This window comes from Bubalus bubalis, chromosome 10, assembly GCF_019923935.1.
Source record: "Bubalus bubalis isolate 160015118507 breed Murrah chromosome 10, NDDB_SH_1, whole genome shotgun sequence".
Taxonomy (NCBI): domain Eukaryota; kingdom Metazoa; phylum Chordata; class Mammalia; order Artiodactyla; family Bovidae; genus Bubalus; species Bubalus bubalis.
In genome coordinates, this window is record NC_059166.1 from 7,835,896 (window position 1) to 7,857,568 (window position 21,673).

Sequence of the window (21,673 nt, forward strand, 5' to 3'; positions counted from 1 at the left end):
GGAGCCTGGCGGGCTATAGTCCATGGGGTTGCAGAGTCGGACACCACTGAGTGACTAACGCTTGACTAAGGGACAAATTTATCACCAAGGCATCTACTCAGGGTCCACTTTCAAAGATTCTAGGCAACAGGAGTCTCAGGTCACACCCGGAAAGCTGCTCAAGCCCTTGACCTGCCGGCTGGAGGCAGGAACCCACACGGCTGCCCCGTCCCCTCAGCGGCGCCGAGGCGTGTCCTCGGGGGGCACACAGCACACACTCACACCCCTCCCACCTTCTGCGGCTTTGCTCGGCCCTGGCACGCACCGGCCGCTCAGCCAGTGTTTTTGAGCAAATAGACGTATAAATGAAAGAAATGTGATTGGCCAGGAATGGTGTGTATGTATATGTGTGTGTGAGTATGTGTGTGAGAGATGAGTGTGCGTGTGACATGAGTGCATATGTGAGACGAATGTGTGTGTGTGATAAGCGTGTGTGAGATGAGTATAGTGTGTGTGTGTGAGAGATGTGTATGTGGTAAGTGTGTGAGAGATGAGTGTGTATGTCAGATGAGTGTGTGTGTGTGGTATGTGAGAGATGAGTGTGTGTGTAGTGTGTGGGAGATAAGTGTGTGTATGTGGTGTGTGAGAGATGACTGTGAAAAGAGTGTGTGATGTGTGTGAGATGAGTGTGTGTGTGGTGTGTGTGTGTGGTGTGTGAAAGATGAGTGTGTAGTGTGTGTGAGATGAGTGTGTGTGTGTAGTGTGTGAGACATGAGTCTGTGTGTGTGTGAGATGAGTGTGTACGTGTGGTGTGTTTGCGATGAGAGTGTGTTTGAGATGAGTATGTGTATGTGGTGTATGAGAGATGAGTGTGCAGTGTGTGAGATGAGTGTGTGTGGTGTGTGAAAGATGAGTGTGCAGTGTGAGAGATGAGTGTGTGTGTGGTGTGTGATATGTGTGTGTGAGATGAGTGTGTACGTGTGGTGTGTAGGAGATAAGTGTGTGTATGCGGTGTGTGAGATGAGTGCGTGGTGTGTGTGGTGTGTGTGAGATGAGTGTATGTGAGATGAGTGTGTACATGTGGTGTGTTTGAGATGAGAGTGTGTGTTTGAGATGAGTGTGTGTATGTGCTGTGTGTGAGATGAGTGTGCAGTGTGTGGTGTGTGAAAGATGAGTGTGCAGTGTGAGATGAGTGTGTGTGGTGTGTGATAGATGTGTGTGTGTGTGTGAGATGAGTGTGTACGTGTGGTGTGTTTGAGATGAGTGTGTGTGTGTTTGAGACGAGTATGTGTGTGGTGTCTGAGAGATGAGTGTGCGAGTGAGTGTGTGAATGAAGCCACACAACGTGCTCTGTTCACCACGCTGGGGCCACGATGACACACCACCCTCTCTGGTTAGAGAACTTCCTCTATTATTTTTAAACCTGGAAGAAGGTAGCCACGCGGAAGAAGACAGCTCCCGGCCACTGCCGGGAAGGCTGACTGCAAGCCTTCTGTCAACACCAACTGTCCAGACCCCGCGCTCGTCACACAGCCACGCTCTGGTCAAGCTCACATCACGGCCAACGTCCCCAGCCGCTGCCCACGTCTCTCCCCACCCGCACCACCGGCAACGTCCTCCCGTTACAAGGACATCTCGGTCCCTCGGGACCGGACTCACAGTTAAAGCATGTGAGGAACAGCCTGCTCGGGGGTGCATTTCACTTCAAATAACACACGCTGAGCACCGGGCAAAACGTGAACTCGTGAAGGCAATGTTTGGAGAGGCCCAAACCTACACTGGGAAATGCTGGCGTACACCGAAGCTTTCAAGGCAGAATGCTTAGTTGTTAGCCAACTGGCTTATGCCCTTAATAATAAACTCATTTACCAAAGAACATGCTTGTATTTCACAAGCTTTTAATGACACGAGACCCGCACTTTAGCAGACACCGAGCTCCATTAACATCCTTGGGGACTTCTGACCTGATACAAAAATGCTGTATCTCCTCACGTGTTCACATTTTCTCCCGTAACTTCTATCGCAACAAGAGACAGCTCAATGCACAAATCCTCACGTTCCTCTTCCCCTGGCAGACCCAGAATCAGAGAGTCCCAGCTCAATTCCCCGTGCGTTCTGCCTGAAGACTCTCCACTGACAGCAAGACACACGACACGCTGGGGGGGCCGCTGAAACCCCTGCGGGGCGACCTCTGCCCTCGGGCCCCACACTCACTATCGGGGGGCCGTCCACGGGAACCTTGCACACGGCGGTGCCGGCGGGGCAGGCCAGCCCGTGCATGGGGTTGAGCGGCTGGCAGATGTTGATGTAGAAGTCGGGGCTGGTGTCTGAGCGGTCGTCCTCACTCTCGTCGTATGCTTCGTAACCCCCGGTGCGGTGGATGAGTGGGGACAGGTCGATGAGGGAGCTGCCGTTCCTCACGGAGCACTCGGTCTATCAGATGGGAAACACACCTCTACGTTGGCATCTACAGCAACTGAGCTCCTGACCACTGACCAGCGGTCACCGCAAGGATTTAGGCTGAACGAGAAATGCGCTCAAGGTGGATCAACCACCACCCCCCACCACGTGCTTTGCTTTATTTAGCGCCGGGCACTCTGAACCAAGCGTTATCGGGGCCACGGGAGTGGATGAGAGGCGAGTGGGGGTGCCCTGGGAGGCCCCTAGGCTGGGCGGGCTGGGTCGCCCCGGACTCACCGTCTGCTCGCAAGCCAGGGGCGTGTGCCAGGAGAAGAAAAGCGTGCATGTGCGCTTGTCCAGGGAGATCAGCATGGGCCTGTTGGTGGGCCCGACCTCAGGCCTGCACACGAAGCTGATGACGCTCTTGTAGCTCAGGCCGGTCTTGGAGGGGCAAGGGGAGCCGCCCTCGTACACCAGTTGCAAGACCTGGTCCACGTAGGTCAGCCTCTTGCTCGCCTTGCCCACGCTGATCCTGGTCTGCCCGAAGCAGGCCCCTGTGCCCAGCACAGAGCCGGTGGGAAGGACACACAGTCAGGGACCCAAAGCATTTGCTTCCTGATGACGCACTTCCTGCAGACCCAGACGCTGCAAGCCACAGCTGGCACTCCTGGCGGTGCTACCCGATTTCAGCAAATACTACACATCTAACACTTCACCCCATGGTTACAAAGCACCCCCTCACAGCCCCCGCCCCGACCCAAGAGGGTTGCTGCCAATGAAGGCGTCTGATCTCTTCACTGGAGGGGGGCGTGGAGGGCAGGCCGCACTCACCCACGCCGGCGGCGCAGTTCTCGTTGTCCCCGCACACGCTGAGGTAGACTAGCCCCTTCTCGCTGTAGGCCGCGGTGAAGCCGGCCCGGCCGCTCAGAGAGCTCAGGTCAAACAGGTGTCCTGCACGGGGTGGGCAGAGGGACACAGTGACCCCTCATCCGCCTTCTCAGACACGGATCCCACGGGCCATGAGGCCCCGGACTCCTCATGATGAATCTGCCCCTTTCACCGGCTCGTCCCTGAGAACCTTCCTGACCCGCTAGAGAGTACTGGGGGGAGGTGGGGCGTCCTCCTGGGGCTGGGCCTCAGCAGCCCCTGTGATTCGGGGTGGGGGAAAGTTGGGGGGGCCCCGACAGCACTTCCCGCTGCCAGAGAAGCACCCTGCGGCCTCTCAGGTCCCCAGGGCTGAGACTCGGCAGTTCCCTGGGCGTCCCACCAACCCCACCCAGATTAACCCTGAAAGGGAACAGGAGATCAACTCCAGCTCCACAAGCGAAGAGCCAGGAACCGACAGCCCCAGAAACAGGGGCAGTGGGAGCACAGGTCTCAGGGGGACTGGCCGTCTCCTCCACTGAAGGAGACTCCCGAGTCAACAGCAGCCCACAGAGCTGGCACAAAAGGCCAACGTGCACCCTCCAGACAGGACACTGCCTGCTTCTCAACCTCACCCAGGGCCTCTCATCATGCTGGGGGGGTGGGGGGCGGGTCCCTCACTGCAGGGGTGGGGCGGGGCGGGGTCCCTCACGGCAGGGGTGGGGTGGGGGAGGCCAGTGGGGCCCCTCACTCACCCGTGGCGGGGTTGGTGACCTGGCAGTCGTCGTGCACGTTGCTCTTCACCGGGCAGGCGGCGGCCGTGGGCCAGGAGAAGGTGTATTCGCAGTCCTCCACCGCGCTGATGAACATGGGCCTGGAGTTCTAGAAACGAGCAAAGACAAAGACGGCTGCCAACAGGCCGCAGGGCGGACGTGGGAACAGCGCTGACCCCCATCAACAGGAGCTCCCCTGCGCCGCCTGTGACTCATCCGTCCAGGGGTCTTCGTGGGACAGGGGCAGGTTCAGAAAAAGCAAGGGGTCAGTGTCTGCTCCCGAGACACCCCGAGGGCCCTGACACACACGGGACGAGACGAAGCCTGAGATCCACGCGGGGGCCAGGGGCGTGTCCCTGCAGCCAAGCGGTGAGACAGGGTGCGGGGGACGGGGCAGGCGAAGGATGAGCAGAGGGCCACCATGAGTCATGAATGAGGAAACCCGCGGTCATGTTCTAAAAACCGGAACTGAAGTTTGTTACGGGGACAAAAGGGGAAGCGCCGCCAGGAGGACTAGCAACAGCTGTGAACTGACCGACGCCGGCACTGCCCAGGCGACGAGACTCCCCGCCTTTCGGACGTGCCTCGTCCACGTGGCTCGGGCCAGCCTGGGGCAGCAGGACCCTTCTCCCCAGATAATCCAGACCCAGGCACCCGCATGCAGAGCCCCCAGGGGCCCCTCAACTGTCCTGCTCAGCCATGAGCCTCTCCGCTCAGTCACACAGGGAGTCTATGGGGGCCCAGAGTGTCTGCACCCCAGCAGCTTGGGGGTCCAGGCTCAGCCTCCGCACAGTCTCCAGAGGAGAACCTCAGCATCCACCCTGTCCAGGTGGGCAGGCCTCAGGCCCCCAGGCAGCTCTCCCTGGGGCTCCCCCACCGCCACACACAGCTGGACGGCGGCACTGAGCGGGCTAGCTCAGCCTGTCCTCACGGCCCGTAGCCACAACCGTCTCCCACAAAAGCACCTTCATGTCCCAGATGGAGTTGTCCCCATGGTAAAAAAAACCAGTCCAGGAAGACAATTAATTCTGCATCCACCTCCACACTACACAGACCAACCCTCTGGGGAAGGGACTGCCCAGAGAGGAGACAAGACTCCGGCTCTCCACCAACCACTAAGCCAGCAACGGGGCCCGGAGCCTCCGGTCTCTCCTCTCTAACCTCGCCGGAGCTCGTGTTGGTAACGGGTGACCAGCTGAGAGGGATGAAGGGACTGGGCTGCACGGTCAGGAAGCGGGAGAGCTGGCTTGGAACCAGGTCTGCCGACCTGCCGTTTTTAACCCCGAAGATGAAGGGCAGGCTGGCAAACGGCAGTTCTCTCTCCAGCCTCCAGGGGGCTGAGTCAGACTTTGACAACGATGAATCACACAGTCATGTCGGACTCTTTGCAACCCCTCAGACTGTAGCCCGCCAGGCTCCTCTGTCCACGGGATTCCCCAAGCAAGAATACTGGAGTGGGTAGCCATTCCCTTCTCCAGGGGATCTTCCCAGTCCTGGGACTGAACCTGCAGCTCCCACGTTGCAGGCAGATACTCGACCACCAAGCCACCAGGGGAGCCCCTAACTCTGGAAGTTGAATTGCCAGGGTGGGCACCCAGGACCACAGGCCCAAGGCCGCACTGCCTGCGCCCCCTGTTAGGCCAGGTCACCCTGAGGGCTTCACCACGCACCCGAAGGAAGTGAGATGTCAGTCCTGCTGACTCAGGACCCACGCCAGGGTGGACACAGCCAGGTCACTCACCACATGGCTCTCGCTGCACGTGAAGCGGATGGTGGTTGACTTCTTCCGAATCTGGTCTGGACACAAGTCACCGTCAACGTACTTCAGGAGGGTCAAGCCCTGGCTCCACTGAGGACTGTCCCGCACCCTGCCCAGGTTCACGGGCTTGGGGCCGCCCAGAAGACACACGGCCGCCTCCGGAGGGCACGGATCTGCAGCACAAACAGAGACGATTAAGAGCGACCATCGGCCGCTTTCCAGACTAGGACTCACAAGGCACCTAACGTCTGGCACGCGACACTTTGACTCTAACAATCACTCCAAAATACCAGTGATTCCCATCATTTAAGTCAGATGCTGATGACGCCACGAGCTCTCATGGCATGAAACAGTTTACTGCAGATGGACTGGAGGGGTAGATGTGGAGAGTCAGGAAAATTCAGGACAGGACAGCCTCAGTTTTTCTGACCCCCAAACGGGATGAAGCTGAGAACACCCAGACTGAGCCCAGAGGATGTTGTGAATGGCCTGTGTTCACGTGCTATCTTTATTTCAGAAGTCACCAAGAACTGCGCCAACTCCCCAGTCTTGGAAATGTCCGAGTCACCTGCCCGGGGAAAGAACCGACGGGCCCCACTTCATGGACTGAGAGTGTGGGGTCACCAGGCTGGCCAGCACACAAAGCAAAGGGAAGTGGGCCACGGCCACACAGCATGCAGCAGAGAAAAATGACTCAAGATGTGAGTGGGGCTGCAAAGACCTGCCAGGGAGACAGAACAAGCTCCGTCTTCAGGATCCCAGCAGGCCGAGGGGGGCATCAGGGTCTCTCCAGGTTGCTGCTCCTGGCCCCTGGGTCCAACCAGCTCTCGCCTCATCACTGGCACCAAGGGTTTGGGTGCATCGTACCAGGACCCCCACCCACTTTACTGTCAGCAAATACAGAGGGTGTGTGGCCACATGGCCATTCGCCGCCTTCCAATCTCCTGCCCTGGCTGAGAACCACCCACCACCGTGATTACCTCCCGCTACCTCCGTCTCTTGACACTTCAAACAGGTCCTCACACTCCCAGCACGCCTTCAGCACTGACTTACCCTGGACCACACCAGGGCCTGGTCACCAAGACCCGCAAGTCCTCCTTCCACTTCCGGGCTAATGTGTCCCGACTCCCATGTCAGAGAGTGACATGACTTCGAAAAATCCGTCCTGACTCCCTCTCTCCCCCAACAAACTCCCTACGAGCCACGAGCCCCCACGCCCCCCGCTCACCTGAGCCAGCCTGCGGGGACAGGGACTTGCACACATTGATGAGATAGTGCTCGGTGGACCCTGTGCCCGTGACAGCCTCCCAGTTGTCGCTGTACCTCGACAGAGACGAGAGATCGTAGGTTTCCCCAGCCTCGTTTCTGCAGGGAAAGAAAAAGCGCCATGGTGAGGTGCAGCTGGATTCTGATCCGGTCTTGAGCACCCCGGCTGGAAAGGCTGACACCCCAGGGCACCAGACCCTACCAGAGGCTGGACTTGACCCCTGGGGTCTCCAGCTCCAGGCGGAATCAGTAACAACACAGCCTGAGCTCAAGAAATGCCAAGCCTTGGTGCAACGAAATTATGTACTCAACAACAACAGAAAAAAGCAAAGTGTAAGTGCGTGCCCTGCTCAGGGCAGTTAGGAGACGGGTACACAGACGGCTGAGACACGCAACATCCAGGGCATCCCGGTCAGGCCACCTGCTGTACAAGCCCGAGGCCCCCAGCAGTTCCCGAAGTAAATTGGGCTGGCGTTGACCTCCTTGGAGAAAGTTTACTTTCTGCACGAACCCCAGACAGAGACAGGTACCGAGAGCCAGCCCTCTGCCGGGTGCAGAGTCAAGGTTGAGAAAGACACACAGTCTGCCCAGGGGGTCCAAGTCAGGTGGAGACACAGGATGGCCAGAGACATCACTTCACCCGAGGAGACCAGAATTAGCCAATCGTTCAAAAACTACATGCCAAAGGCGGGTGGTGTTGTGTTGATGGAAACAGATAAAAATTGCCCATCCTATGAAGTCTGGAGAGGCCACGGGTTATTTTTTTTTTTTAATGTACAGTAGAACAGATGGTGATCAGAGTACAGAGAAAAAATAAGGCAGGAAAGGAATATGAAGTTTGGGAGGGGAAAGAGGAAGTGAGATTTTTAGACAGTGGCCAGAGAAGGCCTTTCTGAGAAGGCCATCTCTGAATAAGCTCAGGATGATGCAGAAGAGCCTGCCCCACAGGGAACCGGGCAGAGGGAGCAGTGGGAACCAGGGGCCTGGGGCACAGAACGCCAGGGTGTCCACAGGAAAACATGGGGCCCCATGTGGACGGAGCAGAGCAGACAGGAGCCATGGCACAATGGGAGCTGAGGCTGGCAGCGGGGCAGGGGGTGTTCCAGCCCACCAGACAACTTCAGCTGGTAGCTCCAAACGACATGGGGGCTTCATTGCATCGCAGGGCCGTGACGAGATCAGCCTGGGCTGACTTACAACCTCCCAGGACCACTCTGGTCTACGGCCATACCACCCTGAACACACACCTGATCTCGTCTAATAAGACCTCTAACCCCTGTGCAGGGCCAGTCCACCGTGGCCAGGGGATCACTGAGGGGCCGCTGCACCCATGCAGGGGGAGACGGGGACGGTCTAAACCGGGGGCGGAGGGGGTTGGTACTGTTTCTGGAAGACAGAACTCTAGGTACTTAATGATGGGATGAGAGTGAAGGGATGGGGCTGGCATTAATACCGGCATCTGTGGGAGACACAGACATTTGCAGAAGCTGATCCTCGAGAACTCCATATAACGGATAGAGATTTACTGTAAATGGTTAAAGACCTAAAAGAAGAAATTGCAACTATAATAAAAGGGGGGTGGAGTGGAGAGAAGAAATGATGAAATGGAGGAAGAAATGAGAAAGACTACCAAACAGAACTCAGTCATGAAAATTAAAAAGACAACGAGCAGGTGGAAGAGCAAATCGAATCAGCTGATGAGAGAACCAGTTAACAGGAAATAGATCTAAGGAAACAGAATGCAGTACAGAAACAGATAAAAAAGACACTTAAAATATACGGTGCATACAACAAGCAAAGTTTAAGATATGATTAATAAAAGGCCCAGAACAAAAGGCAACCTTCAAAAATACAGTCACTGAAAATATTCCTAACTGAGTAACAGGCATACATCTTCAGTTTTAGGAAGTACCACCTTCCAAGCAACATAAATAACAAAGCCATGCGTAAGCAAAACAGACTGAGACCACAGAACAAACCCAAGAGAACATGTACAGAAAAGGCAGGTTATCTACCTGATAATGAAGCTAGGACTGAAAGGCCAGACTCTCTAACAGCAACCCGAGATGGCTCACCTCCCGAGGGCTGGTGCACACACGCAGAAGCATTCACCTGGGCTTCTGTGCCAAGTGAGTGGTGATAAAACTGAGCCCTTTCACATGAAGGCCAAGATTAACGCCACACACTCCCTACTGGTACAGGACCGCCAGGCACTGTTACGGTGTGGCTTGGACCCCAGGACCAGCTCCAACAGCCTGAGAAGCCAGCGTCGGAAGACACACTAGTTCCTTCCCAGTCCCAAGTGGGACATCCTGGCACAAACTCCTTACCCCAACAGAGACCAGAGGCAAGCAATCTGCAAACAAGCGCACTGTGTAGCATTATACAAACAGAGTACTTAGAGAATGAAAATTAGGTCAAAAGGAAAGGGTGCAATGCAAAAAGGAAGAGTAAGCCAAAGAAACAGAGATATTTCTTTTCCTTTGCAAAGGAAGAAATTTATATAGTCAAACAACCAATGAGTATTTTCTAAAACCACAACTTACAACTTATGTGAGAAGGAAAAAAATAAGTCAGAACTAAAACACTAGATCACAATCCTGTGGAGTTTGGGAGAGTGTGTTTGGTGTAAAACATTCTCCATTATTTCATGGTTGGAGGGGTTGGTAGAGCTATGGGTCAACTTTAGCTTCCTGTTAAATCAAAATTACATGTGTAAGGCAACCGCTAAAAGAAAATGGATTATAACTCAGGGAAAGCATGATGAGATTTTTTTAAAAGAAAACAAAAATTAGAATTCGTATCCTCAAAGATAATTAGAAGGACTTATGTGAAATTTAAAATAAAACTTTCCAAAGGATAGTTTTTTTAAAGTTCAGAAAATATTCCAGAATGGAGTAAAAACTCACAGAAGATGAGCAACAAACTTTTTCACCAAATGTGCATGGTTCTTGTTGGAAATGGGACAAGGCCTTCAAAACTGAAGGAAACCTAATTTGACTCTGTCATAATCCTAGTCCCAGCTAATCAGATCTGAGAGCAAGTCAGTGGCATTTTCCGACAATGCATGGGTTCTCTGCTACCCAACCTCTCCACAGTACAGGAGGATACACTCCAACAAAACAAAAGAATACAAAACAGAGGACCTAAAACCCAAGAAGCAATGTACCTAAGCCAAGAGCGATCCAAGAGTTTAATATGCAGAAATAAAGGCTAGAGTACTCACCTAATCTAGTTCCCTGTCCCCGCCGGCCACTGTTGAAGCAAAGTATTACCGTGTAAACCTGACTGCCCCCCGAGAGTCAACGCCCCATCGACTTACTTGAACGAACACTCGGTCAGGTCGTAGGGCGGGCAGGCATACTGCGTGCGCCACTCAAACAAGTAGGAGCAATCGGACGTCTCCTGGAGAAACACGGGCTGCAAAGGGGAGACGAGACGTGAAATGGGAAACCCTGGGTGGCCAGCGCTTAGGACGCACATCGGAAGTGACGGACTTGCTCGTTAAGCTCGAGACAAAACTGATCGAGGTTTTGAACACCGGGTCTGTAAATCACACACTTGAACTAGGTTTAGCCAGGAGGTTGCATGAGACGGTAAGAGCAGGCTCGTTTTATGAAAGACAAGGCAGCAAAGCCAGGGCGAAGTCCCCGCCCTGAGTGCACTCACCGCCTGTGTGCTGCGGTCACAGTAGAAAAAGATGGTGGTGGAGCGCTGGTACACCTTGTGGCAGGTGTCGCCCCCGGTGTAGTTCATCTTCAGCACCCCGTTCTCGTAGGTCAGCTTCTGATTAAACAGACCTGCCGAAGAAGCAGCCAGGGATGTTAGGATGGGCTCAGGAAGCCCACGGCCGGTCAGCACAGACGCGGCCCATCGCACGCCCTGAACAAACCCCGACAAGACCGAGCACGCCGGGCCCGCCAGCTCCTTGAACCAGGCCTCCTCTCACCCCAGGCCATGACCTTTGGACCAACAGACACGCAGGCCACAGACCAACAGAGAGATGCCACACAGACACTCCTCGACCTGATGAGCTCAGAGGATGCCGGCTCCTCAGGGAGGCCCACGGACTCACTCTGCCAGCTACTTCACGATTTGTAAAAAATTCATAAGTGCATCACCACCTGCCCAGCTGCTGAGAGAGCGTGAGGACCGACAGTCTGCCCTACCAATTTCACAGCCCAGCCTGGTACCAGACACGTGCCCTTCGTCTCTGTTCTACAAAGTACCACTCAGAGCACCTACCAGTAGTCCAGTGGGTCCCAAAGTTGGGATAAAAAAGAAGAAATATGAACTGAGAACTAACTAGTGTTGCTAAGTAAGGATGAAATAAGCTCTTAATGACACACGTCAGCGTGTGTCCTGGGTGGTTTCACAAAAAACAAGTGAAACCAGAAACATCGCTAACACACTGTTTTACCAGGATACAGCAGATGTACTTCTTTTTCAAGAAAGATACCGTCTTTAGATCTTAAAACACAAGATATAATCTATCATCTTAAATGTGGAATTCCATACTTAAATATGGAATTCCAAGACGAGAAGGAAGAAAACCACAGTACCTGCCACTTTTTGAAATCCCTGGGGTCCCCGCTTTTCCTGGCATGATGAGATGACCTTGGACTTGTCACTGGTTGGGCAGACGCCGGATGTCAGCTCTCCGCAGACGCGGAAGTAATAGGTGTATTCGCCGGCCCGCACGACGGTGTCGTTCAGACCAAGAGGTATCAGGTTATACAGGTTGCCGTGCCTTGGGTCTCTCACCTGGCAGTAGTCTCCTTCAAGAACATGAGAGGGGAAGGGCAATCACACACACACACACACACACACACACACACACACCTTCAGGCAAAACTTCTGCAACCTTTAATCAGCTAAGTACTGTCTTAAAACAGGCCTTAAATACCATTTCCACCGTCTCTCCTTCTGGCTTATATGCCTAAGACAAACTGCCCACAGTCTTCTAGAAAAGCTTAGGTCACCAGAGGAATGAAGATCCACTTAAAACCAAACCTCACGCTCACGCTCTCAAATGTGAGACGCCAACAGCCCATCGACCCAGCAGGGGAGGAAAATGTCCCTGGTGAAGGGAACAATGGAGTGGAATGGAAAATTCAAGGACAAGAAGCTATCCATCCACTAATAAATACATAGGCGTCTCGCAATCATGCCCAAGTCTTCACATCTAAGATGCTATCAGAGCACGCCCCACATCACACTTTCACAACTTAGGTGGGTGGGGCCAGGTCTTACCTTCCGCACGCACGACGGGACAGGCTTCCACGGTTCTCCAGAGAAACACATACTCACAGTCGTTCTGGAGCTGAAAGGTCGGGGAGCCCTGCAACGGAAACTAGCGCTCAGCACATGCTCATCCACTTAAGAAGGGAGTCAGACGGTAGCAGGACGGACACCCGACTCTTCGCCTCCATGAGAGAAGTACATGGACAGCCTTCAGGAAACACACCAGACCAGGACATTCTGGTCCAATCCCATCAACAGCCTAAAACCCCCGAACACTCCGGCAAGTTCAACATCAGAGGCAAGGCCTGGAGTCTGGGGGAGGCAGAAAGGAGGTTGCATGGACACGCACCGTTGTGTGGGCACACTCGAGGTTTATCCTGGTGGAGAAACGCTGGTTCTTGCACTTGTCGCCGTTGACGTAGACGAGGCTCAAGGACCCGTTGGCGCCCACCTGAGGACTGATCTGCACGACGCCCAGGTTCAACTTCTTGTCTTCTGTCACCAGGCAGGACCCCACAGCGGTGCCTACAAGGGCCAGGAGACAGCGTTGAAGGTGGCAGGAGGGGAGGAAGGCCAGGTGAACTCGAGTCCGGGGCAGGGCACGCACCGTGGCAGCCGGGAATGTACGGGAGAGGCGTGCACACACTCAGGTAGAAGGTCCTCTTCTTCCCCTCATCGAACGTGTCAACCGCGGTCCACGGCTTCCTGGCTTTGCTCAGGCCACTCAGATCATACTCGTTCCCGGCAGGGTCTGAAACACACGGGAGCGCTGCAGAGCCCTGCCCTCCTGGTTGCTCTGGACACCACCTTTCAACCCCTTAAAGACGCAGGAACTTAACACTTGTAACAGAAATGAGCAGACCCACAGGAAGCCGACAGGCACCTCCTGCAGAAACATGCACCAGCCCTGATGCTCAAAACTGCCATGACGGGACTTCCCCAGCGGGCCCGTGGTTGAGACTTGGAGCTCCCAATGCAGAGTTCGATCCCTGGGCAGGGAACTAAGATCCCACACGCTATGTGGCACAGACAAATTTTTTTTTAAAAGTAAAAAAAAATTAATTAAAACTTTAGTGATTCCTAATTTTAAAAATTTCTTTTAATTCAAACACAGAAACAAACAACCAAACAAAAAAACCAGCCGTTACAACAGGGCACCACGGCCGAGGAGGTGGGGGCCACCACAAAGAGTGAGGACCCAGCTCAGAATCGGGGACCCCTTTCAGAGCTTTATCCTCTTATCCTCTTCTCCCTCCAGTAAGGAGCTCCAACAGTGCACTTGATTTTTCCCCCCTAGTTTTCTTCTTTGTTCGTAAGTAGCTTCTGATTCCAAACGATAGCTCAAAACCATGAACCCAGATTCACTTCAAGAGAAGTTTTACAACTCTAAGCATCATTCAAGGGAAACATGTAACACAAATGTCATGCTGCCTGAAAATAAAACACATGCACACATGTACATATACACACACATATGCTCACAGGCACGCACACACACTTCCGACCGGTCTCACCTGTGACTTGGCAATCTACCGGAGAAGGTACACAGGCCAGCGCGGTTTCAAACTCGAAGAAAGTGTCCCGGATCCCCAGGCTAGAGTCGATGTCCTGGTGCAGGAACTTGGGCGTCCCTGGGTAAACGTCGTCATTGCAGACGAAGCGGATGATGAAGGCATCAGCCCTCCCTGGGAACAGAAGGCCAGACTGTTGAGAAATAGCAGTGACCACAGCGTTGCCAGACACACGTGGGTCACTGGGACAGCGTGCCCAGACATGAGCCTCCAGGCTCATCTGCTAAGACAGTGTCTCAGCACCCAATCTGTTCCAGGGACCTGAGCTAAGAAGAGGTCACACTCATTGGGACAGTGACCCTCATAAGGAAGGTTCACACCATGAGCACGGTGTCTTGGCATTCTTCTATTCCAAGAAGGATGAGAGTACTACATCCATTTATCCACCCAAACACTAGAAAACCATCACTCTCCTTCAAGGGTTTATTCAACAATGTTTACTACATTCATACTACACACAGGAGTGAGAGAAACAGAAAAAAACTCGCTCTCCTGGGAGCTGACCCTCAAGGCTGCTCAGCGCCCCGACAGTGAGCAGACTTCATGCAGCCTCAGCAGGACAGATGGAAATGCAGGAAGACACCGCAGGATGGGGCTGAGAAACCCCAGGGTTTGATGGGGGGAGGGGTGGGGCAGACAAGGCACGATGGCTGGGCTCACTGGAAGGTGCCATCTGACCCCAACCCTGAAGAAGGGAAGAAAAGAACCGCCTGGCTGTCTAGAACGGAGACTGCAGTGAGCAGCAGGAAACACCAAGGACGAGGGCTCAGATGGGGAGGGTGGGTCTGCCTGGTAGAGGAGCAGGAGGTCAGAGGGGCCCGAGCAAGGAGCAGCAGGGCTCCCGTGGCCACTGGACAGGCCTGGCTGCTGCTCTGGGCACACGGGGAACCCTGAGCCAGGAGGGGGTGGTCTAAGCCAGGAGTGATACAACCCAACACTTCAAACATCACTCGACTTGTGGAGCCGAGCACAGACTACTGGGGAGGCGGGCAGGGAGGAAGCGGGGGTGGCACAGCCAACACGGAGGCTCCTGAGGGGAGGGGACCACGTGGGCAGAGGCTCCACAGAGGGAAGAACCCCGGAGTCATTACCATGTTACTGAGTCCCGCAGTGGTCCCCAGAGATGCCTGGTTTTCACGGGAGGACACTGAAGCTGAGGGAGAGGGAGGGACAAGCTTGGAGCAACACAGCTCTAAGGTCAGACGTGCGCTGCACCCCCGGGGGGCTGCTGGCGCCTGGATCCCAACCCAGCAGAGAAATGTCAGCGGCTGTCAGCCACACGACCACACTGATAACCCCGCAAGAAACAGAGGGTCATTTTCCAAATTAGGGTAAAAAATATATATGTATATATACACACACATACACATAAATGTCTAATCTAGTTCATTATTAAACAGTGGGGTCATTTTCCAAATTAGGACACAAAAAAAAGGATACATAGATGCCTAATCTATTCCATTTTTAAACAGTACTCTGGAACTGGAAACAAAGAGAATTATAAACAAGACAGAAGGGACTTCTCTGAAGGTCCAGTGGTTAAGATTCTGAGCTTCCACCATAGGGGGCGTGCATTCAATCCCTGATTGGGGAACTAACCCCACGTACCACACAGGGTGGCCAAAAAATTTTTTTTTAATAAAATATCAATAAAAAACAAGAGTGAAGCACATTTCTTTTTGGATATTGAGGTGAGTGAGCAGCTGACTCTTTGGACCCAGAGGTGAAGAAGTTTACATCTGTAAAGCAAAGGATTCCCGTCCCCCTGGGCTCTACGAACAGACTAAAATCATCTGTCTGTGTCCGAATCCTCCCCAACAAATGAGGCATAATGAGAGCAATTCCCTTTCTAGGCCAACCCTTCCCAGACCCGACAGCAGCCCCCAGACCCAGGTCTTCTGTCCTCAAAGTTAAGAAGACCCCCGATTTTTAGCCCCCTTCCCAGGAATCCTGAAATCAGCCTTTCAACACCCTACAGTCCTCCTCCCGGTGTGTTAATGGATCTGTCAGCTTGAGGCAGGGTGCATAGCACAAGCTGATGACCGCAGACTGGCAGAGCCATCCCCACTCCCTTCCGGATCCTGGCTCCCTCTGACATGGACTCAGACAGCCTGTTATTTTGGGCACCAGACATCACACGAATGCCCCTTCCTGAGCCCACCTCAGTGCGGTGAGAAGTGTGCAGATCCAGAAGTCAGACCACATGGGTTCCGACCTCAGCTGTGCTCATCACCAGCTGCGTGGCCCTGGACTGTGTGTGTGTGTGGGGGGGGGGGGGGGGCACCTCTGGGGGCCTCTGATCCGCAACACTGAATAAATGTCCATCGGCAGAACCAGGATTGGAAGCAAGAGACCTGGCTCCCACTACTGGCTCTCTGTCCAGGGCGTGAGGCCTTCTGGGCCTTCATCACCTGGGATGCCAGGAGGTGGTTAAGAAGCGCATAAGCCAAGAATGAGGGGCCTGGGGTTGGTGGAGAACCAAGCAGTTCAGCACACACAGCACCTCCACGTGGGACCGGCAGGCAGCGGCCAGCACGCGTGCATGGCAGCTGCTAGTCCACCACCACCGTCCCCCAGGGCTCTCACGCTCAGCGTCACACCTGACGACGCCAAAGCGGCAACTTTCTGCTTACAGGCACAGCTGCAGGAAGGAACAGAAATGAGAACCCAATAAAGATGGCCAAACTGTTATTATCTTCACCCATCACTTCAATACCTGAAAAACAGGGGACAAGAGGCCGAGTGAACACTTTCCTATCAGAGCAGCCGCTGGAGGTGCTGGGGGAAGATGCTGGGGGTTGCGAGTGTGAACAGAACCCAGGAGCCTGGGACCCTCCGGCTGCAGAATGCACTCAGGGGCTGGGAGAACACCCTGGAGGCCAGGCACACACGATGCACGTGAGGCCAGAGGGCAGCTAGACCCGGAGCGTCTACGGACGCGCACGTTACTCTTGGAAAGGTCGACGGTCACAAAACCACCAGGACGCTGGTGAGTCGTTAAACCAACAGGGATCTGAGCTCACCGTTGGGGTGGGAAGGAAGCCCCGTGTAGTTCAGGGTTATAAAACCCTCAGTGGACAGCTGCAGGCTCTTCTCCAGGCCCACCAGCCTGCCCGGCTTCAGGGTCTTCACGTCATCCATCTGGGCTTCTGCCTCGCAGCCGGAAGCTGGTTTCCCATCCAGGGTGCCACAGGCGGGCATCTCACCGCACACGTTGAACTGCAGGCCAGAGGGCGAGAAACGCACACCAGCTCAGGCTGCGTGACCCGCCGCAGACACAACCCCGCAACACAAACCCTGCCCTGCCAAACAGCTGCTACTCTTCAATATCACGCAAATGACCAACCTGCCACGTCTGGGCAATTAAATCCTAAAGCTAGTATATAAGGCAAAAATCAAAGCCCAAACAGCAATGCCCATAAACTGCCTCTAATGGTTTATTTAGACAGCCCTGTATCTTTAAATGTATGAGACAGTCTGCATGCAACAATATATGCCAATACATATAGCCAGAATGTTGCAGTATTTTTTATTGTAATAGGAAAAGCACATATGGCTGAAGTCACATTAAAAAGTAAATATAATGGGATACCCCTGTTGTTTTTATTTAAATAAAAGGTTTTTGTTGTGTAAAAACCTGTTTTATGTTCTGAAAAACTGTTTTAAATATTCTGAAATTCTGGAAAAACCTTTCTATGGCTTTTTTTTTTTTTCCCCTATGGCTTTATGAAGTCACATATGAATGTGATATATGTGAATACACATATGTGTGTTTTATAGGTATATGTGAATACACATGTGTGTATTATATAATACACACAACTCGTTTCATTTAGAAAAAGTCCAGGTAAGATTTGCCAACATGATCGATTCCCACACATTCCTAACCTGCTTAATACTAATCTAACAATGTTCCTGAAAATTCTTGCTCTAAGTTTATATTCATAAGATATGACACAGAAAACTGCACGTTATTTAACCTTTTATCCGGTCCCCTTTTATGTAATGATTTATCCATTTACACTAGATAAAGACTATTATTCAGTTATATACTAGTAGGCATTTTAGAAATGATTCATTATTGTCAAAAAATTAATTAAAATTTGATTTTTCTCCCCAAACCTGAATTGTTAATCAAATCTAAACGTAATTAGATGCATCCAAATTTGGAAAAAGTAGATACCCCTGCATTTCTTTTTTACTTTTAATTGGAGAATAATGGCTTTACAGTACTGTGTTGGCCCTGTGTCTCTCGAAGCTACTGACACCGTTCCACTTAAATCCAGCAGTTGACAGAATGAAGCGTAACTTGCTCTTGGGTGTGAGACACGGACAGATTTCTCTATCACCGGTCAGTGTTTATGGACAATGTACACAAAGTTAAGATCTCCGTACACAAAGAGTCTTTCCTTAAGATCAGTTTCCTATCTAAGAAACAGCCACAGGAGAACACACCCAGGCCGATGGCCTGCAGCCACGTGGGCCACGCGGCCACAGAAGCACACAGCCAGCAGGAGGACACGTGGCGGCCCAGCCCTGCAGGGCCAGGTGCCAAGATGCAACGCCAAGTAGTCGGCTGGTGGGCGGTGCTGTCCGAGGCCCTGCTGGCAGCACAAAGCCCAGCGCCCTGGCTCCCGGGAGCCTGGTCACCCCACCACTACCGTCATCCAGAGCCTGTCCCTGTTGTCTGCGACCCTGCACCCGTCACCTCCTCCTGCCCCCCAGCCACTGCACAGAAGAGCCTTTCTGGCTGGTTCTCCATGGGATCACCTCTTCCAGCATGGCCCCTACAGAGGTCGTCATCCTTTCTGGCATGTTCTTCCGGGCTCACCTCCTCGGGCAAGTCCTCCAGGGGACTTACCTCTTCTGACAAATCCCCTAAGGGGCTCGATCTTGAAGTTCCTGTCTGCCTCTCGCACTCACACAGGCAGCCAAATACACTGCAGTCACCTATTACAACCTGTTACGAGCCAAACTCTAGGGCAGCAACTTCTGAGAGGGGGTGGGAAAGGGAGGGACTGTGCTGCAGGCTGACAAGCCCGCATGTGTCGGTGACAAGCCCCATCGGGGGTCTCGAGGCTCCAGAGGAACCTGCATGCCCTCCCACATGCGCTGTGCCTACAATGCCCCCCCTGTATTGGTTTTATGACATTCTCATCCCAGCTTCCTTTGGGATGAGATCCCCGCTTCAAAGGTTACTCTCTTCTTCCAACGTGGGTTCTGCTAGGAAAAGTTAAACCAAAATACAGATTTTTAAAAACCTCTCTCTGTCCAACAGTGCTTAGTTTATAACGGAACACACTAAGTGGAGTTTCTCCTCTTCGCTATTCCAGACACACTGCCAGGGCCGCCCACAAAGGAGGGGCTGTCTGAAGATTTTGGAGCACGCCATCAGCTCATCTCCCTTTTACAGGCAAACATGATCAACATTTCCTTTTGACCAAGGACTCGAAACCCCAGTGGGCATGAGAACCAGCCTGCTGGGCCCCACCCCTGAGACGCTGCCCTGGCCACAAGTTCGCAGGCCATGTGCATGCTGCTGGCCTGGGACCACCACGCCAGATGCAGGGCCAGGACCAGGAGCAGCCCATCTTCTGTTCCTAGTTCCCATCTGCAGAGCAGGAGGGGCAAGGGTTTCACCTCATCTCCCCTTACACTTGGACTCCTTGCCTCCTCCTGGGCAAGGGCTGCCATCCGTGCCCTGGGCGGCTCCTAAGGACACCTGCCTCCCCTGTCATGGGATGAGGGTGAGCTCTGCGCCTCCTCCCGTCCTTCCAAGGCAAATCAGAGTGCACCCCGCCAAGTCTTACCAGAAACGTCTTCCCGATGCCCAAGACCACGTGTCCTCGGGAATCATTCAGTGGGTTCAGATCAAACACGTACCCGCTGTTGGGGTCCCTGATGGAGCAGGCCTGCGGGAATGAAAGGGGCGAAGAGGCACAATCAAACCCAGTACCGGAGGACATGGCAGGGACAGAGCATCGCCCATGCCTGCCTGGCACTGACCCCATCGGAGAAGCGGCCCCGGGCGAGCTCATGGCCCCTTTTAGTGCCGCATCTGAGGCGCCCCAGGTGGGACGGCAGCTCAGCGGTGCCGCCCTCCCCTGAAACCCTGAGACTGCTGTATTCACCGGAACAAGACCACGGCTGAGCCCATAGGAAAAGTGAGGAACCGTAAGTGAAGTGAAAGCCGCTCAGTTGTGTCCAATTCTTTGCCACCCCATGGACTATACAGTCCATGGAATTCTCCAGGCCAGAATACTGGAGTGTGTAGCCTTTCCCTTCTCCAGGGGATCTTTCTGACCCAGGGATCCAACCCAGGTCTCCCACATTGCAGGCGGATTCTTTACCATCTGAGCCACCAGAGAAGCCCTGGAATATGCTATGCCTTCTCCAGGGGATCTTCCCAACCCAGAAATCGAACCAGGGCTCTCTTGCATTGCAAGCGGATTCTTTACCAACTGAGCTATCAGGAGGACCCAAATCAGAGACAGGTCCATGAGAGATCCACAAATAACTCCCTGTCTCTCCTCAATTCTAGGAGGCGCAGTGAGCCCCCTCCCTGTGTCTTCTTTCCACCCCGCCCACCCTACGCAAAGACCAGCACAGCGGCTTCAGAAAGCCCTGCCGGTGGGCAGGGGCCCGTGGGCTCCCACCCGCATGCTCCGGGTACACTCCTCTGGGGGATCTCTGCCACTCGGAGGAGACTTGAAAAGGGAGGTGAAGACAGCAAGCAGGGCAGAGGCAGGGGCGTGGCTGGGGTCAGAGCGCAAAAACCTTGAGCGCCACGTTAGCCACCCGGGCCCTGGCCTACGGCCGAGAGGGCACCGACACATCCTGGGTGTGGCCGTGATGTGAAATTAAGCCTCTGTCCCCACAGTGGCAGAGCGCCCCAGGGCCCCCCGTGAGGCCGGAGGGACAGCGGGAGGGAGCAGGAGGGCGGGGTCTGGGAAACCGGGGAGCAGAAGGGAAGTCCTGGTTCTCATCCCAGGACGGGAGGTGAGCCAGGGCAGAGGGCGGGGAACACAGGACCCCTTCCAAACGCCTGCTGTCCAGGCAGGGATTAAGAGGCTGGAGAGAGGGATGGGGCCGGGACGCAGGGCGGGGCCGGAGGGAGGGGGCGGGGCCGGAAGAGCGGGGCCAGGGCAGGGCGGTCGTGGGGCCCAGGACCCCACCCATACCTGGTCTGTGTCGGTGGTGACTCGGATAGGACAGGCTGCCGCCGTGTTCCACAGGAAGCTGACCACACACTCCCAGTTGAGAGAAAATATGGGATGGGTATGCTGAAAGGACAAATCCGGGATACAAGTCAACTCAAGGCCATGAAACGCGCTCTAACCACCAGAACACTAGTGGGATAATAAGAGTTCAAGTCGGTGGATTAACATACGGCGGAGCAGGTGAGGAGTTAACCTGCCTCATCTGATGAGGATGTCATCCTTCCTACTAAGGAGACTGTTCTCTCTTACATGTGGATGCCAGTTAATCTACCTGGGGGGGGTCACACCAAGAGTAAATGGTAGAACTGGGATCCAAATCTGGGTCAGAGCCTGAGACTGTGCTTTTGAACACCATTCTACACCCAGAGTTGGACTATAAAGAAAGCTGAGCGTCGAAGAATTGATGCTTTTGAAGTGTGGTGTTGGAGAAGACTCTTGAGAATCCCTTGGATAGCAAGGAGATCCAACCAGTCCATCCTAAAGGAAATCAGTCCTGAATGTTAATTGGAAGGACTGATGTTGAAGCTGAAACTCCAATACTTTGGCCACCTGATGCGAAGAGCTGACTCATTTGAAAAGACCCTGATGCTGGGAAAG

General features: G+C 53.8%; 1 protein-coding gene across 1 annotated transcript in view; it reads right to left on the bottom strand.

Moving 5' to 3' along the window:
- The window catches only part of IGF2R (insulin like growth factor 2 receptor), a 102,946-nt gene that overhangs the window by 19,099 nt on the left and 62,174 nt on the right, over nucleotides 1-21,673 (bottom strand). Inside the window, exons 20-35 of the mRNA XM_025294314.3 lie at nucleotides 21,038-21,139; nucleotides 19,667-19,768; nucleotides 16,880-17,075; nucleotides 13,800-13,970; nucleotides 12,893-13,036; nucleotides 12,635-12,810; nucleotides 12,295-12,382; nucleotides 11,604-11,819; nucleotides 10,711-10,841; nucleotides 10,364-10,461; nucleotides 7,004-7,140; nucleotides 5,758-5,948; nucleotides 3,999-4,125; nucleotides 3,211-3,330; nucleotides 2,677-2,933; nucleotides 2,194-2,412 (exon numbers count right to left, since the gene is read on the bottom strand). Coding sequence (XP_025150099.3) covers nucleotides 2,194-2,412; nucleotides 2,677-2,933; nucleotides 3,211-3,330; nucleotides 3,999-4,125; nucleotides 5,758-5,948; nucleotides 7,004-7,140; nucleotides 10,364-10,461; nucleotides 10,711-10,841; nucleotides 11,604-11,819; nucleotides 12,295-12,382; nucleotides 12,635-12,810; nucleotides 12,893-13,036; nucleotides 13,800-13,970; nucleotides 16,880-17,075; nucleotides 19,667-19,768; nucleotides 21,038-21,139 — 2,475 coding nt within the window. The remainder of the gene's footprint in view (nucleotides 1-2,193; nucleotides 2,413-2,676; nucleotides 2,934-3,210; nucleotides 3,331-3,998; nucleotides 4,126-5,757; nucleotides 5,949-7,003; nucleotides 7,141-10,363; nucleotides 10,462-10,710; nucleotides 10,842-11,603; nucleotides 11,820-12,294; nucleotides 12,383-12,634; nucleotides 12,811-12,892; nucleotides 13,037-13,799; nucleotides 13,971-16,879; nucleotides 17,076-19,666; nucleotides 19,769-21,037; nucleotides 21,140-21,673) is intronic.